Raw genomic sequence first — 18556 nt, forward strand, 5'->3', positions numbered from 1 at the left:
TCAAAATGACCTGGGAGACTAATTTGGTGAGGTTAGAGAATGTGCCACGAGGACAGGGCAGAGGATGGATGGAGGCCTGGGGGCAGTAATGACCAGAAGGACATGGCCCTCCCTCTCCTGGTGAGAGACACAGAGAACATGCTGCGGTTTGTCAACAGACTCAAACAGGAATATTGATGGGGAACAGCAAGTCACATGGTAGCAAGAAGAAATGTGAGACTGAGCTGTACGGTATTTTCTGAATATGTGAAAAAGAAGCCTGTTAAGGTGTTTACCTGCTGTCACTAACAGTGGTTTTGGGGAGATGTTGCCATATGAGCAGTAATATCCTTCCTGACATGGTCCAGTGACAGCTGTAGCATTTCTGGCAGAGCAGTAATGGCCACTGTCACACTGCCTGCACTGAGATACAGACCAGTAACCAGGGTCAGGACCGTAAGTTCCCTCTGGACAGGCTTTCAGGTCAAATCCAGTATGTTCAGGGCAGTAAAAGCCTTCAGGCCAGAAAACACATGTAGGGAAATTCATAAATATAAAAAGATGAATGATTAACTCTGTCAGATTTTCAAAAATTATTTATTTCCTTATTTAGCTTCTCCTCTGTATGTATAAAAATATTCAAATATAGTTGAAAGGATTATAAATCGGCCAACCTTCAGGACAAAGGTACAGAGCACCAGACACACAGTGCCAGCCAGGCACACAGGGCTCACAGTGAGTTGCGTGTGTAACAGCAACATAAGTCCCTGGATCACAAGGCACTGGTTGAACACTTCCCTCCGGGCAATAATGACCTTCAGGACAGGGTCCACCTGTTATTCCATCACTAGGGATAGAAGTGATGGCTCCTTCTACACAGTAATACCTGCATAAAAATCACAAAAGCATGCACAAATTGTGTAAACAGAGGTCAGAGCTGATCTGCAGTTAATCGCTTTGACAATTGGCCACACTCACAAAGCAGCCACTTGGCAAGCATGGAAAGCTTGAATGCTGTAACACTTCAATACAGCTGTTTTTTTCATGTAGTAAGTCTTATGAATTAATGCCTTAAGAGTATTCATCATCTGTTCAGTGCTTTCAGATTTACTATAATCAGTTAAAAGTGAAATCGGTCCACTAACTAACCAGCTAGCTAGGTGATACTGAAGCTAGCTAAGACTTGGTTAGTTCCATATACAATAGCAAACATCAAAATTATAAGCATGGAAGCCACTTCATTTCTTATCAAAAAAGCTAGCTCAGAAGTTGCTAAGTGTAATAAGTGGTTTTAGTAATGTTAGCTCACTGGCTATTCAATACATTTTTATTATTTCTAACATGGCCCAAACTCTCTCCCCTCAGTTCTTTCACTATCATTTGACATTAATTTGTTTAACAATTAGAAAGCAATGACATTATGCTTTCATCAGATGCCCTGAATTTATAGGGCTGATAATCTTAAACGCAACAGCATCACTAAGAGGTAAGAGTTTTAAATACAATGATGAGAGAGCTTTTTTCATGGTTTAGAACAAAGTCTTTGCAAAATGTAAGAAGGGTTCGTTTCTAAGTTCATCACAGACTGGTGTACCCTGCACTGCACAGTCCACTTGGTTTTGAGAGACCAGTAGAGTCACAGTAAAATCCCCCAGGACAAGATTTGCAGTCCTCTTGGATATGCAGGCCTAAGCTGTTTGACCAGCTTCCCTCAGGGCAGGCTACAGGAGCTGTAGTGCCTGCAAAGATGTCACAAACACCATCTCAAATTGTTTGTCATAGTAAACAGAGGAGTATGCAGAAAAAATAGCAAGACTTATTAAAAGATGACAACTTCTACAACTTTTTATGCACTGTAAGTAAAATATGGGCATAAATAAACAAGTGACACACTCATATGTACAGTCAGCGTTGTGCAAACTCATGATAAGACAGGGTTTACCCTACAGCAGAATTTTTAAGCATGGGTCCAGTCAGGAACAACAAAGTGTACAAATTAAATTGGAGAAAACAGCCTCCAAGTAACAAGAAAGATGTTGTCAGAGCCTCCTGTAGGCCCCTGACTGATAATTAACATGAATAAAACATTTGGCTCCTGAACATAATAGGTCGGCATGATGATAGCCTCCCATAGTGCCATTTTAGTGACACTAGCCAATATTACAGGCAGTTTGTCAGCATTTGATTGCAGAAAACAACATTGCATTTTAAATGTGGATCCCTTGTAGTTTGATACATTGTCGACATCAATCAGCAGTACGTCAGAACTGGAGCAGCTGCAAATGGCTGATTACTTGTTATGAGGGAAAAAAAACAGTAACCTGAAGAGCAGTAATAACCAGGTGGACACAGGGAACCGGAGAGTCCATCCACTGGGCTGGGAGATGATGCACCCTGTTTGCACCAATAACCAGCAGCACATGGACCTAGGACAAGGAAACACATCAACATTTCTCATTTTTAACAAATCTACAGCCCAACCAAGCATGCTAAAGCTAATAGCTCTTGGTTTAATGATAACATGATCAGTATATGAAATGATATGAGTGTCAGACACAAACAACCCAGGGTGAATATAGTAAACCTGAAGCTGTCTCTATAAATTAAGTTACAAAAACATGTGTCTTTCTAGGTTGGGTGGAAAACTTATTTTAATTTTTCAGACACTTGGCCGCTTATTCTGAAATTTAAATGACCCTCGTATTAACTAAATCTAAACTGACAAACTAAACGCCATGTTATCAAGGGCATAAAAAGACTGAAAAAATAGAAAAAGAAGACAAGCGTCTCTCTCTTGCCTGCAGGTTCTGATAGTCCCACAGATGGACAGTACTGTCCAGCAACACATGGCACGCAGCCCACAAGGCTGTCCATGCCAAGTCTGGGGTTGAATGTGCCTGTGGGGCAGGGGTGTTGGTTGGGCAGGGCTGTACCTTCAGGGCAAAAGTGGCCTTTGGGACAGGGTCTCGGTGATGAGGCATTAACTACTCTCCTATCACAGTAGTAACCTTCAAAGAGGAAAAACAAATGGTTGGATTTGACTCCAAGAAACATGACAGAATATCAAACACAAAATCTTGAAGAAAATTTGCTTCAGCAAACTTGCAGAGGGCAGTACAACAAATAGAGCATGTGCATGAACAAAAACAAATTGTCAGCTTTTACAAATTAGAAACATTGTCTCAGAGTTGTTTCTGTCACAGCCTGCTCAGCAAGACAAAACGCTACAAGAGGGAAAGAATGTATGATTTGTGCTCACAAGGTCCAAAGAGAGACAGAGCCTTTACCTGCCTCACAGACAGTGCAGGCTGCCTGCTTTCCTCTGTCCTGGTAGGTTCCTGATGGGCAGGGCTCTGGAGCTGCACTACCTTGTGGACAGAAGTGGCCTGGAGGACAAGGCAAAGCTGTAGCTACGGTCTTACCATGGGGACACCAGTATCCTATTTTGGAAACAAGGAACATGGTGTAATTGAGTAAAGATAAATTCATTGTTGTGAAAAAATTAACTCCCAAAGGAAGTGCCTAACTAGCATGATTCCACTTTGTGATGCTGTGTATGAGCAGACCTTCACTGCAGGGTCCGGTAGGAACCATGAGTCCTGCTCCTCTGCAGTAGAAACCTGGGGTACAGAGCTGACAGCCAGCCTCATTGGTCAGACCTGTTACTGGGGAGAAAGTACCCACCGGACAAACCTCTGGCTGTCCTGAACCTTCAACTGTAGAGTAAAAAAAAAGTTGTATAAGATATTCATTCATGCTTTTATTATTTGCCCTGACATGCAAATCTCTGTCCTGAGCTGTAGGGTGTGTGAGCTCGTATCAGGACACAGGAATGAGCAGAAAGTGTGAAAACACCCTACGCAGGCCAACAGATTGTCAGCAAGTTTACACAAATAGACACAAGATGACTCATATTCATAACCAGGGGTTATTTAAGGTGCCTAGTCCACCTGAGTCATAGCTCCAGCTACTCAAGAGTCTCTAGTCCACCTATTTTGCATGTCTGAGCTCTAAAAAGACATGAGGAAACCCCTGGGGCTGTGTTGCTATAAAAATATTCTAATCAATACTAAAGTGCAGCTCTTTGAATACAGAGTCAGATATGATAACACCTAACCAATATAAACGTCTTATTTTACATTCATACTCAATAATAAACTTCTTTGGACCATTTGTGGTATCTGCATCATCAAGCACTAAATAAGATGACTTTTCACAGGCTTCATTGTTGGTAAAGTTAAAATAAAAAGTTCAAAGGCTACAATATGTACATACCACAGTATGTCCCAGGTGGACAGATGTTCCCTTTTTCGCCATCTGTTGGTCTGGCCTCGGTGGCTCCTCCTACACAGTAGTACCCTGAGGAGCAGGGACCCATCGGAAGAGCCAAACCTTTAGAGCAAGCACAACGTTATTCATAGCAGTTTAAAAATATATGAGCAGCATGTCTCTAAAGAGAAGACTTAGATGTGCAAAAGTTTCAAAACATCATAGTTTAAGTACAAAGGTTTCCTATATGATGTGTTCTATTCTTGACTTCAGTATTGTACTTTATACAGTGGCGATTCCAATGAGTGCTGGAAAAATAATATCCAAACAATATATAAACCTAACATAATCTATCATCATGATGAGTTTTGTAACATTGTGTACACGAGTATGTTTCCAATAAATAACATGGAATACATAGAAGCAACATGATTCCAGATTAACCTTGTCCATCTACCTGAGATATTACAAAAGGCTCCAGGTGGACAAGGCAGCGGCTCTGAGCTCCCCAAGGGGCAGTAAAAGCCGACCTGGCAGCGCCCCCCTGTGGATGTGGCTGGACATAGACAGTTGGCATTTGTGTAATTGTCCAGGTCAAAGGGCTGGGAGTTCCAAGCTGCTGACACACAGAACCAACCTAAAAGGGAAACACAGCAGGAGAAAAAGTGGGAAACAATGAAGGTGTTGTTCCGAACACTGTGTTTATGTGTGATATACAAACACTCTCCATGCTGACACTGAGAAACATCTCTGAAGATTCACAGGATGACTTTCTGAGGAGACTGTGAAACCAAATGTGCCAAAATTGCAGGAAGATGGTGATACAGAGGAAGGTGAGAGAGATGAGTCACCTGTGAGGAAAAAGACGTTAAAAAAAGCATGCAGACACTCTTCTGTTTTTGTTTAGTGGTCTCCATCCAGAAAAGTCTGCACCTGAAACATCAATATAAAATGGCATATTCAAAAATCTTTTGCTGTGGTTCAAACAAGGAAAATATGTGAGGGTCAAGTGCATAAAAACAATGTGAGAAAGAAATATATCATTCGAAGAAAAATGTTTAACAATTATTGTTATTTGCTTCCTATTACCTTGGTTTGGCCCCTCCTTGAGACACACATGCTAGCACAGAGGACAAAACAAGCAGGAGTCCTCTAAAGCTATATCACTGACCAGCTTTGCATTTTCCAGACACTTTGGTTAGCCTCTCCTTCTCACAGTAGTGTCCTGGTGGACAGGGCAGGCAGCTGTCCAGACTTTGAGTCATTGGCTCTGGATTGTAGTAACCACGAGGACAGGGATACTGGGTGGCGTGCCTGGTTCCTGTGTAAAGAGTGCCGCCAGATAAGTTACAGTGAGATGTTTCTACCCATGTGTTATTTGGTCATGAGCCATGTTAACCCTGCAGCTAATTTCTTTTTCTGTATTACTCAAAAAAGGATGCTTAACTTCAAATGCGGTTGCACAACAGTGGTTTAAGTGCTATGCCGGGAAAATTGAGGCTTTCAAAAAAAAAAAAAAAAACCTTTTACACCTTGTTGCTTTCTGGTTTGATCATCAACTGAACTTTCCAATAAAATCCCACAAATATCAGGCTATACTTAAACAATTCAAACAATGTGTTGGTAGACTCATTTGCCACAATCTGACCAATGCTAGCACAGAATTCAGTAACTTCTTTGTTAACAAAAATGTAAGCAAGGGTGCTAAAAAGCCAATATTAATACAGATGAAATTCTGAGCAACTGCTATATTAGTAGTGCTTTACGCCTCTTCTAGTTTAATGTTAAGAAGCAAGTGGTTTAATAGTAGAGTCTGCAGGGTTTCCCAAAAAAATAAAAAGTCAACTTGAACAGGAATAATCCTGCTCTATCGTCACTTCTGGGCCTCCATAAATGTGTGTCAGTGCCTGTGTCTGCCTCGAACCCTCTCCTCTGCCTGTACTTTAATGTTTTGGTTATATTGGGACTTTTCTGGGTGGAGAGTAAATGTGGTTACATCAGCCAATCACTGCGCACCCGGTGCGCAAGTGACTTTGCATGTTGATGAGGAGTAGAAGAATCCCAAGCAGCTATGATAGTGGATGCAGAACGGAGAAAGGAAAACACAACCAAAGTGAAACAAAATGCTAAACAGGTAAAGCTTTTTCCTAAATGAGGGTGAAGCTTGGCTCAAATTTGGCTCCCAAGGAGTGCGGAGTGACGCAAGTCTGCTGACCAGGTATGTGTCAAATATCCGAGTCATTAGCTTGTGCCAACATGCCAAATCAGGTGCACAGCTCTTGAGTGTCCCCAATGTGGAAACATGTTGTGTTTATGTAGTCACGATCAGAAGGTGTGGGTGTACGCTGTCGCTGGCAAGGAAGAGGAGACCAGTTTGTATGTTGTGTTTACTAACAAGTCATGAAAATTCCTGCAGACCGTACCTTTAATGCTATCATCTATGTTGAGCAGTTTCCTTCCAGATTTACCTGTAATATGTTATATTAACTGCTTCTTATTTGAGAGGTGGAAATAACCACTGTTACATTTAGATAATTTATAACTCCAGAACATAGCCATACATCATGTTCCATCATTTTAACCCTCTAACACCCAATTAAAATTGATACTGTATATCTATTATATGTGTTTTAAAGACTTCCATCTCATTAACTTGATATATAGTTACCTTAGAAAATTCGTTAATTTTTTTCTTTAAAAATATATTCTACACCTTGAGAATTATCATTCTACTACAGGCAGCTGAAGTTGTTTTTCGGCCCTTTTCAAAAATGGCTGCTCTCATGAAATCATCCACACATTGTTTTTTTTTTTGTTTTCAAGAAATTCATTGCTATTTTTCAAGAAGTTGTAGTAAGATTAACATCTAAATTGCTACACATTTTTAAAATAAGTGTTTTCAGTAGTGAAAGAATGCATATTTCCATTACTTCGTGAAACACACAACCATTGCTGAGAGCGTTAAGAATGAGTCTACCATCAGGGCAGTAGAAACCCGGTGGGCAGGGAAACTTGGTGAAGTTGCCAGTCTTTTCTGGACAGTAGTATCCAGCTGGGCAGCGGGAACACACAGACTGCCCTGTCAGGTTTGTGTAGGTCCCAGCTGGGCAAGATACTGGCCTCCCACTACCCTGTGGGCAATAATGAGCGGGTGGGCAAAGACCTCCTTCTGAACCTGGAGAGGAGAAACCAATTAGATGTGGTAAATTATGAGGATTATTACTGCTAAGCCTTTAATGTGATGAGTGCTGTGATTAAACCCTGATTCATTCAGTAATCAGTCATTACAAAACACCCTCACACATTCAGAGTCCTTGGGCTTATCAACATCTGTTTCTCATTTAGGCGATGCCTATTCATAAGATTTCTGTCTACACATTATACATTAGCTCTGTTCTCATCTTTTTTAATCTGTGTATAAAGTGTATTCATTATCTATCATTTATTAATTAACAGTCATAAGTAGGTTTGTTTATCTTGCAGTAATATAAAAAAATAAAGCTGATGTCTTTGCAACGGTCAAAACACCACTAAAATGAAATGCTTATTAAAACACAAAGATTTTGCAGTATACCTGTGGCTGCTGTTTCTCCACCTGGGCAGAAAAATCCAGCCTGGCACAGTCCAGATGGACGTGTGAGACCCACAGTGCCACAGAAGTGACCCGCTGGACATGGACTACAGCCAAACATGTCCAGCAGATGAAGACTGAAACAACAGACATGGAAATACAAACAAGTATGTTAAAAAGTACCGCAAAAATTGCTTAGACTGTGTTTCTTATCAAATCGCTAACCTATTGGAGTAGGTTCCTTGTGGACAGGGCACTGGGAGACTGGTGCCCTCAGGACAGTATCTCCCCTTTGGACATGCCCCTCCTACTCCTGTGCTGAAATTACCATCTGGATTCTGAAAGTTTACACCTGTAAAAAGTTGCATAAATGAGATGAGTTAGGTTGCATGATTCAGTTTGATATAAAGCTTCCCATAGCTCATAGAAATGGTCTCTTCTAGTCTAAAACTTGGAGTTCACCTGCTATGCAGTAATAACCAGCTTGACAGAGTCCAGTAGGTTCAAACAGACCCCAGTCTTCACAGTACAGTCCTGTCAGCACAGCATAAATAATAGAAATCACCACTGCAGTTGGACTAAGGCAAAGATATTATCACAGATCAAAAAGGCTTTCATGAAATGATTTTCTTTTTCTACTGCATTAAATTTTAAAAGCACATTCCATCATTGCCTTAATATCATTTTGATCCCCAACATAAAAAAAAATCAATAAGCTAATACAAAGAAATCAATTCAACTTGCAAACCATATTAAGAAGGGCTTTCTTTGGATTTGGAGAGCAGTGAGGATAAATGTGAGACAACACTCTCACCTGCTGGACAGATGAGGCACTGCTCTACCTGGCTGAGACCAATATGAGGGCTATATGTGCCAGGAGGACAGGGTAGGATGCCCTCAACACCCCCACCAAGACAGTAGTGTCCTGCAGGACAGGGCTGGACACCTTCCCCTGACAGACAGTAGGTCCCTGAGGGGCAGTCATCACAAGCCTCTGCCCCTGTAGTCGAACAAGAAAAATGAAGATTAAGGAGCAGTGTCTGCAGCCATCATTTGAAATTATGTAACTTTTATATAAGCACAGAGCGAGTTTTCTACACCTGTAGTGTTTGAATATGTCCCATCAGGGCAAAGTACAGGTGAAGCTGAGCCCATCGGACAGTAGTGTCCCACAGGACAAATGTCTCCTGTTTGACCATCTAAAGGCATTGAAGAAAAGGCTCCTCCTGTGCAGTAATACCCTTTAAACAGAGGATACAGCATTCACTGGGTGATGATGCTCTCTCAGTTTCTCATTATTATCAAACAGTTCTCTTTTTTCACCCTTATTCATCACTGATTATCATATGTACTGAGTGTAAGAAATTTTGATTATGAACTAAAGTTTACCTGTGTCACAGACCCCCGAGGGCTGACTGAGTCCCGTACTGTTGCAGTGAAGTCCTGGAGGGCAGGGCCAGCAGGAAGACAGGTTATGGGCTCCCACAATGCTGCTCCAGGTGCCAACAGGACAGGGGTGCTGCTGAGGGAACATGGTCCCTTCTGGACAAATGTAGCCTGCAGAACATATCCCTCCAGACACCAAAGCTACCTGTGGGAATGGTGATTTAAAGTCATCAGAGGAACATAAGGGATACGTTTGACATTTTGGCTTTCAGATGTAATCAAAACTTTTTCCAAGTAAAAGCTGTGGGAAGCATGAGGTGCCATTCATTTCCCACGCACATACAGAAACTTGAAAAAAAAATTAAAAACATTTGCTTTCCAAATAATAACTTTGAGTAAAACTTGCCTTACAATTACTATTCATAAAACATGACAGAAAACACTTTAGCAGTCAAAGTGTGTGAGGAAATTAATGGCTGCCATCTAATCAACTAAACAGCTATGACTTAGAACGCAAAAATACACATCCTAGACAACATTTGTTTTTGTATTTTTAGTTTATTTCTAAAACGCAGAAGTTCTTTCCTATAAGCTGCTGAGGGTAAGATATCAGTGTTGTTATTTAATATGTCTTACTGGAGAGGCAGTGGAGGCTCCAGAGGTGCAGTAATGCCCTGGGTTGCAGAGACCCTGGGGCTTGGTAAGACCAGCTCTGCTGCAGAACCTCCCAGCTTCACACGGGCGACAGTGTCGCTCAGCATCTCCTCCAGTCTGGTCTGAGTAGGAGCCCTGTTTGATCAGACATGTTTTAAAGATAGAGCAAACTTGTTGACGACAATATAAATGAGAGTCGAAGCAAATAAAGGAGCTGTGGTGCAAGTAAAAGGATATTATTGAGTTGATCTGCCAAGAGTGATAGTCACATTCATATTCACACTTACTATATATACACACAAACTACAACACACAATACTGACTGGAGGACAGGGTTGAGCAGCAGATGACCCTGGAGGACAGTAGTGTCCTGTGGGACACAGCGGTGGCTGGGACAAGCCTGTCTGGTTACACAATCTGCCTCCCTGACACTCAACACATGAGTGTGCAGCTCGATGCTGTGGAGTATTTATAGACAACCTTGAACATAGCTTTATCTCATTGTGTCATTTCATCAGTGCACTTTCAAAAGTGCAGCACTCTGTATTCTGTGGGGATTATTTCATACCGGCTGAAAAGTACCAAGAGGACACGGTTGTGCCCTGACTGCCCCCTTCAAAGTAAAATAGCCCTCGTCTGCCTCGTACTGAATAGGGGAAGCTGAGCCACCAGTGCAGTAGAAACCAGGAAAACAAAGACCTGATGGGGAGGTGTTGTTTGAACCTGAACAATAGGAACTGACAGACAGAGAAATCATCAGTTTATATACTTCACAATCCTTTTTAATACAAATCATGTCTTCATTGATTGTAAGTGACTTTACCCTGGTGGACAGCTCACACACTGCTCAGGACGGCTGAGGCCTGTGCTGTTACTGAAGGTGCCAGGAGGGCAGGGGAGGGGAGAGGATGAAGCCAGAGGACAGTAACTTCCAGCTGGACACAAACCTCCTGTTGGTCCATCAGCAGGAGTCTGGATAAAGACATAGCACATATATGTTAAGACAACATTACTGAATGTAATCATGATTATAATTATGATTATTATTATTATTACTAGTTATAGTAGTATAAGAAATTATCTATTTCAAATACTATATCTAAATATTGAAAGACTATACAAAAGGTCTTGATATTTCATTTGAGAGATTTATGACAAAAAAAATGCCATTGGAATGGCTTTAGTCATGTAACATAAGTCAATGACAGAGCATAATCCCATAAGTATCCAGATAAAAAAAGCATATTGTTATTGTACATTTTGTGTAATTTACTCGAGAAGCCCACAAGAAGGAGCAATTACTCAAAAAATGTTAAACGGAAGCAAATTATGTGAGCTAGTGGATGATTCCAACATCTATTTGAAAAGATTTCAAAATGTTGTCTTTGTACAGCAGACTTGGCTCCCTCTCGGCAGTAAAAGCGCTCCTGGCAGTCTCCAGAGGGCTCTGTGAGGCCCACACCACTGCAGTACCGTCCTCCACCACAAGGAGTGCACTCGGACACTTCACTGAGAGCTGTTCGAGAACTGTAGGTCCCCTCAGGACAAGGATCAGGAGTAGAAGTTCCCTCTGGACAGTAGAGACCCTTTTGGAACAGAAACAGACATAACACATATTTCAAAAACACAGTGGCAGCACACTTTAAAATCAATTTAAACTGTCACACTCATGCAAAAGAAAAAAAATCAAAAATATTCCTACCTTGGGGCAGACTTGTGGCAGGTGAGTCCCCGGCTTGTTACAGTAATGCCTTGATGGGCACAAAACACACACCTCTCCACTGTGGCCAAGGGTGTTATTGCGATACCAGCCAACCTGACAGGGGTAAGTGTAGGGGTAGCCAGTCCCTGGAGGGCAATAGTGCCCATGAGGACACACTCCTGTCTGAAATATTACAGCGCAAATAACAATTGTTTCTTTATATTGGAAGTTCTAAGTGACTGAGTATAAGTTTCATGGTCAGTTTATGACAATGCTTTAAAAAATTATAGTGTTAGTTCATCCTGAATGTTGTATTTTAAATTAATCTATAATCTTACAGGCACAGTAATAGGCTGCTCCTGAGGCTGCAGAGAGTAACAGTACTTTCCCTCAGGGCACTGCGCACACTCGCTGGCATCACGCAGACCAGGAGATTCACCAAAGGTACCATTAGGGCAGGGAACTGGGTTAGGATCCTAAGTTGAAAACATATAGGTAGTATAGGAACAATGAGTGTCTCAGACAAAGAAGACAACATTTAAAAATATTTTGCTAGGTTTAGATGTATGCATGGATCTCTGACTCACAATGCCTCCCCCAGGACAGTAAAAGCCTCGAGGACAGAGGGTGGCTGAGCGTTGGGGGTCTCTAGCCAGACCCTGAGAGCAGAGAAAGCCTGGGGGGCACACCATGATGCTCAACATGGCTTCCTCACTAGTGGTCTCATTACTGCAGTAGTGGCCCTGCAGGCACGGAGAACACTCCAAAGAGCCCTCATCCTACACACCAGAGAACATGAAGAAAGATTCACAGAGCTGAAGGCCTGAAGTTAAAGATACCTACCAGTATGGGGGAGGGACGGAGCAAAATACAGACTTGAAAAACTCCAGGGAGAGGAGGGATCGAACTTGTAAGATGCACTGATACTGCTTCGATACTGAGAGCAAAAGATGAGCTATAATAAAATTTGACTGAAACTACTTCTCTTGCTGACATTTGCAGATGTAGATGCACGGTGAGTAATATAAGACAGTATAACTGTAGGCGTAAAACGCTAATCTAAAAATAGCACAATCAGAACAGCTTATGGAACGACACTGCTGATACAACTTCTCTGCCTTAGCTGGTTCAGTCAGTTGACCAGACACAGCGGACAGTGTTATCGATGAGGCCTTACAGAGAAGCTGCCGGCTCCACACACTCTGGGGTTGACAGTGGCTGAGTGGGGACAAAAATAGCCAGCAGGGCAAACAGAGCAGTCCTCCAGCCTCTGACCTCCTTTCAGACGACGAAATGTGGAGCTGCAGAAAAATGGGAGAGGAAATACTGAACCATTTTCATAACAGCAGGTAGATACTTTTTAATTCACTCTGACAAACATTCTCTGTGATATAACTTCCTACACCATCATTCTCGCATCTACCTTGTGTTATTAAACACACAACTACTGCTTACGGTGGACAGGGGGAAGGTTTTGAGGTTCCCTGTTGACAGAAGGAGCCCTGAGGACAAATCAGACAGTCTTCTCTGCGCCTGTTACCCATTTGGATGCTGAAAGTGCCTGCAGGGCAAGGAAACTGGGTGCCATATGCAGTCCCTGGTGATGCAACATCAAAACAGTTACATGCACTTGAATGCATCACGGTTACAGGAAAACATGGCTCAACAAATCTTCATACACTATATTTAGTCTTATATTTACAGATATTTTGAATACTTTATGCTTTGCGTTCTGGCTGCCATAACATGTCTCAAACTTCCTGAATAAAATCTTTCTGCAACACTCATGGTGTGTACCTTGAGGACAGTAGTGCCCAGAGTTGCATCGCCCTGATGGAGCTCCAGATCCAGCCAAGCAGTACCAGCCCTGTGGGCATGGCAGACACTCACTTTCAGCTTCCAGACCACTCTGACCACTCCATGTCCCAACAGGACACTTGTATTGGGTGGGGAACATAGTCCCTGGGGGACAATAATGTCCCGCAAAGCAGGAGAGGGGAGGTCTCTGAACACCTCCAGTTCCTAATAAAACATAAATGGTAGGGAATCAGGGGAAGAAGACGGAGCACATGCACTAGACTTCATGTGAAAAAAACTTGAGCGTCTTTGAAAGTAGTAATATAAAAAAGCAATTTTCTTACTAATTTTGATGAAATTATCAAATTGGTAGCAGTGTGAGTTATTATTTGACATAATGTGTATTCCAAGAGTGCACCATTTAGCTATGCCTTGATGTCTTGAGCTAACATCAGGTTAGCTCAAGACATCAAATACACATTATTCTCACATCTTTTATGTCTCTCAAGAAAATTTCTTTCAATGTGGCAGGGCTTCAAAAAGGCAACTGTACATGTACATGTGAGGAAGATGAATGGTACCTCGAAGACAAGCGTATCGTGCCGGGCAGCGCTGACACTGAGAGCGGTCTGTGAGGTCAGTGCGATTACTGAGGGTCCCTGGTGGGCAGGCGTTTGTTGGCGCATTAGGTTTTGAGGAACCAGGGGGACACACAAACCTATCAAGATTTGTGTAAAATGTGTAAAAAACAAACATAAAAAATAAAAAAAAGATTTGATTAGAGCAACATTTTACAAACCACTTTGTATAAATGCATTCAAATCAGATATTCAGTGTGGATAACACCAGTGAGCAGCATCAGAGATGACTGCTCTCTGAAGAGGAGCTGAAGAGGTCACTCACCCTTGCATACAGTCCACATCAGGGGCTTTCAGAGCTACTTGTGTGCAGGCCATCCCTGCATAGCACTCCCTACAACCAGCCAACTCATCTTGGCCCTCTAAGGGGTTGAAGGAGCCTGGTGGACAGGGCACAGGGTCACTCGTCCCTTCAGGACAATAAAAACCGGCTGGGCATTTGAGACAGTCCTTCACACCTAAAAGGAATATATTGTATTCATATGTTAAGGATACAAAGCTAGTTTTTCTCATTCAGATTTATTAATTCAATTATCAGTGAGAGTTTTATGCAGTCTTCCTTTGCTGAATAGTCCTTATGTAGCACAGAGTTAGGTTTCTCTTCACAGTTATTGTTTTTTTTTAATCAAACTGGCTTCACAGCTCCAGATTTCCATTAACAGTTGTTTTTTTATTGCAAGATCAGACGCTTTCTCTCTTTGCCTTTCTGGCCTCCATCTGTTGCAGTTTTTCATTTATATGTATATTCAAGTTCATCGTGGGAACCAAACAACACTTTCTGTTAAAAAAAAGACATGTATGATAGACTGCAAGAGCATCATATTAGCTAGACCAAGCTGCACAGGGACTGTAGGGCTGCTCTCAGATAATAACTTCAGAGCTAAAGAGGTTGCAAGGAGAAGACTCATACCTGGAATGCTGTTAGAAAATTGTTAATGTGAGTAGAAAATGTAGCTTAATAAGTAGTGGGGGTGAAGAAAAAGTTATAAAATTGATTGTAAAATCACTTATTGCTCCTTGATGAGGGGTGAAGGTGCCTTGAGGACATATAACTTCTTCCAAGGTACCAGCAGGACAGTATCTTCCCCGTGCACAAGGCAAACCTGGCCCAGATGAGCCTGTGGGGCATGCGCAAAAACACACTCACACAAATAGCATACAACATGGGAAAGTGAGCACATCACAAACCGAAGTAATACAATGCCTCCTTCAGTAAGGGTTTTTCTTCAGCTACTTTCTATTATTGGTTAATTCTGATACCTCTAGTTTTAGTATTTGTACACTTGTTTCCCCATTTAAGTCAGTTGATCAGGGCTGAGACTTACCTGCAGGACAAAAGCGTCCTTCTCTGCATCTCCTGCAAGCTGCCCTACTTGTCTGACCCAGTTGTTCCCCTGCTGTACCAGCAGGGCAAGGTGACCCATGTGGGGTGGCAGTGCCCTCTTCACAGTAATAGCCCTGTGGACACAGGAACTGAGAGGTGGGTCTCCTTGAGCTGCCTTCCAGACAGTAAAACCCTAGAGGAAGTTATTAATAGAGTTCTTTAGAATGCTTGTTTTTACTGAATAGTCTCATACATATTGTTGGTAATAGGGCAAAGCTTTAAGGCCAATTGACCCTGGAAAACTGTGATTCATCTGGTATCTTTATAGGTTAAGTGATAGCATGTAGAGTAGTATTTGGGAATAAAACCTTGAATCTTAGAATAAAAAACAATTTCTTCAAATGATACTCCACCTGCATGACAGATTGAACAGTCAGTCAGCCTTTGCAGGCCTTCTTTTGAGCCATAGGTCCCTGCAGGACAAGGTACAGCCACACCTCCCACGCAGTAATAACCTGGGGGAAAAGGAAGAAAAAGTAGAATAACATATAACACTTCTTACAGGAGGGATAGAGACTGTGACAGCTATATTAAACACTTACCTACTGGACAGACCACACACGATGACTCATCTCTCGAATCCTTGTACATTCCTGGTCGACAGCTGATTGTGTGACTGGACCTGTGGATTGGTTGGCTCAAGCGGGGGCTCACAGCTCCCCCACACAGTGAAGATGTATCATTACAGCTGAGGCACAGTGTCTGTCCAGGTGTGGATGACCAACCAGGAGGACAGGGGAGCGGTTGTGACATCCCATTGACGGGACAATAACTCCCTATGCCAGGCAGGAGACAAATCTAATCCTTATGCAGGCCATTTAATATCAATTTATTCTCCAACTACTCATGTATACATAATGGTAGTGAGAGCAGATTGGTTGAGTAATTGGCCTTTTATCACTGCACTACCTGCGGGACACAGCAGACACTGGATGGTACACATATTGGAATAGAAGCCTGGAGGACAGTCATTACACACAGTTTGATCTGCACTGGGCTCCTTGCCAGGCTCACACTAAAAGACACAATTTAGAGATGAATCAAAGGAGATGAGAAAAAACGAGGCTTTGATATATTCCAGTAATTTTCCTCCTTTCAAATTCCACTCATTTTTGAAGTAATTTTGTTACCTTAAGTGGAAATCCAGAGGTGCAGATGGAGTCTACAGGGCATGACAGACACAGTAAGACCCCCTCAGGTGAATGTTGTCCAGCTGGGCATAAGGAGAGCGTCCCGAGGACTGGATCACATGTGAAACCTGCAGGACACAGCCTACAGTCTGCTCTGTCCTCAGAACTGATCAGACCAGGGAAACATGGCTGCAACATATGCATACAAGTTAAAACAGGAGATAACAAAACATCCATAAGCGTGAGGAATACACAGACATTAAAGGGGTGGAAAGAAGAAAAGAAAGCAACTTTACGGCTTTAAACATAACAAAATTTGACACATATAACCTGATTTTATTACTTTAAAATGTTTGTGTTAATAAGAGATATTAATCTGGGTGTCAAAATTAGAATTACACCAAGTGGATTATGCAGTTTTACCAAAGACAGCAAGGAGACACCAAATTATTGCAATAAAGATTATTTTATTTTTTGGACAGCTGTCGGTTACCTTGCAGTCACTGATACTGCTTTTCCCTGTGTAGAGGTTGAATGTTCCTGCAGGACATATATGAGGTGCAGATACATTGCCTGGACAGCTAAAAAATATAAGTGTTATTTTAAGTGCAGGCTTATCTCTTGTGTCCAAACATCATTGAATGTAGTCAGATATGTAGTCATGGAAATCCTTATATATCATTATCATTTTTTAAAACTAGAACTTAAGTTAGTGGATAACTTACAAATGACCAGACGGACACTCCAAGCAAAGTTGGTGGGAGAAGTATGTTCCTTCTGGGCACAGATCTATCTCTCTGCAGAGGCACAAGTCTGCACTCCCTTCAGGTGACTCTTATATAAGAATTTACATGTAAAGAAATTAAAAAGACAACCACAAGTTCACATTTTTTGATTATCAAGCTCATCCTTATTTGGCTTAAGTTGATCAATATACCTGAACAGCTTAAAAACTTTCAGAATGTTTCTTACCTGAGGCAAGTCCAGAGTGTTTGAGCAGCAGAATAATCCCTAAAGATGTAAACTCCAAAAGATGCATCATTTTCTGAGAGTTAATCATCTGTAACTCTCTATTCAGGTCTTTAAAAAATTAGCTTGTTTGTATTTTTCAATTATAGTTCTTTAGTCTTAGCCCTCATGACCGAAGGTTTAAAGGCATCAACGTTATAGGCCTTTAGTCAGTGAGAGTGAAACAAGAGCACGGAATATGATTCCCCTGTGACTGCACTCACTGATAATGGTGTGCAATGATGCTCTGTAACTGTACCTTCTGCTTTCATAATGCATGAGTATGTGCTAAAGCTAACCTAGATATTGTCTCAGTGAATAGATCTCTTTAACTATTTATATTACGGGTGTAATTCATTTAGGGAAAACACAGAGAATAAAACATAGAGATGATGGAATCAGATGGATTAGAGGATTAAATCAGTCAAAGAAAAAGCTACAGTTGAATGTTTTATCGCAAAAGATGTCTTTTGTCCTCAAAAGAAAAAGATTTTTGAGATGAATTATTCAATTTCAGTTGAAAAAGAAAGCAAAAGACTTCCCCTGTTTGAATGTGCATGAGCTGCAGTGTTGCAGTTGCAGCAAGGTGCAAACATATGATCTGTGGGTTATTTCAGAAGTAATGTGTTGTTTACTTTAAAGATTATAATGTTGTTTGGCTATCATATTCAAGAACACTTTTCTTTACATTGTCAACATAAATACACTTAGCAGGAAGTGAGGTGTCATAAATGGAAATTTCTGATTTATTTTTACATAGCTCTAAGAACTGTTGTAAGCCACTTCCTGTGCCAACACTTATGAGTAGGAGCATTTTGTGGTTTTCCTGCATTACTTTCTGCAGGTGCAAGCATACCTAAAGAACACAGGCACAGTATATTTGATTTCACATTTTGCTGGAGGAATCAGAGAAACAAGAAGCATTATGATGATTTCAGTTGGCTTGACTTTGATCTTTTTATGGACGACACAAGGTAGAGTATATAAACTCTAGCTCAACAATTCACCAACATTAAAAAAGGGCTCTCAGTCCGATAA

At 41.5% G+C, this 18556-nt stretch overlaps 1 protein-coding gene across 1 annotated transcript; it reads right to left on the reverse strand.

The window, feature by feature from the left end:
- Window positions 1-851: 851 nt before the first annotated feature.
- LOC141797845 (uncharacterized) lies at window positions 852-9353 on the reverse strand. The gene is made up of 14 exons (XM_074679529.1): window positions 9209-9353; window positions 8920-9060; window positions 8634-8819; window positions 8282-8353; window positions 8045-8171; window positions 7823-7956; window positions 7226-7423; window positions 5420-5569; window positions 4706-4885; window positions 4255-4371; window positions 3546-3695; window positions 3267-3419; window positions 2778-2987; window positions 852-865 (listed from the first exon to the last, which is right to left on the reverse strand). Exons 1-14 carry the CDS (start codon window positions 9351-9353, stop codon window positions 852-854), a joined length of 1977 nt encoding a protein of 658 aa, XP_074535630.1.
- Window positions 9354-18556: the final 9203 nt, after the last annotated feature.

Source organism: Halichoeres trimaculatus, unplaced genomic scaffold (assembly GCF_033239565.1).
Source record: "Halichoeres trimaculatus isolate MK-OKI-2021-1 unplaced genomic scaffold, fHalTri1.1 fHalTri1_scaffold_9, whole genome shotgun sequence".
Taxonomy (NCBI): Eukaryota; Metazoa; Chordata; class Actinopteri; order Labriformes; family Labridae; genus Halichoeres; species Halichoeres trimaculatus.

Excerpts from the sequence above, each read along its gene's own strand:
- LOC141797845 (XM_074679529.1), bottom strand. The coding sequence starts at position 9,353 with ATGTTCCCTCAGCAGCACCCCTGTCCTGTTGGCACCTGGAGCAGCATT. Across the intron at positions 3,696-4,254 it reads TCCACCTGGGACATACTGTG|TTGAAGGTTCAGGACAGCCA; the intron begins GTATGTACATAT and ends TTTACTCTACAG. Across the intron at positions 3,420-3,545 it reads TACCGGACCCTGCAGTGAAG|GATACTGGTGTCCCCATGGT; the intron begins GTCTGCTCATAC and ends TTTCCAAAATAG.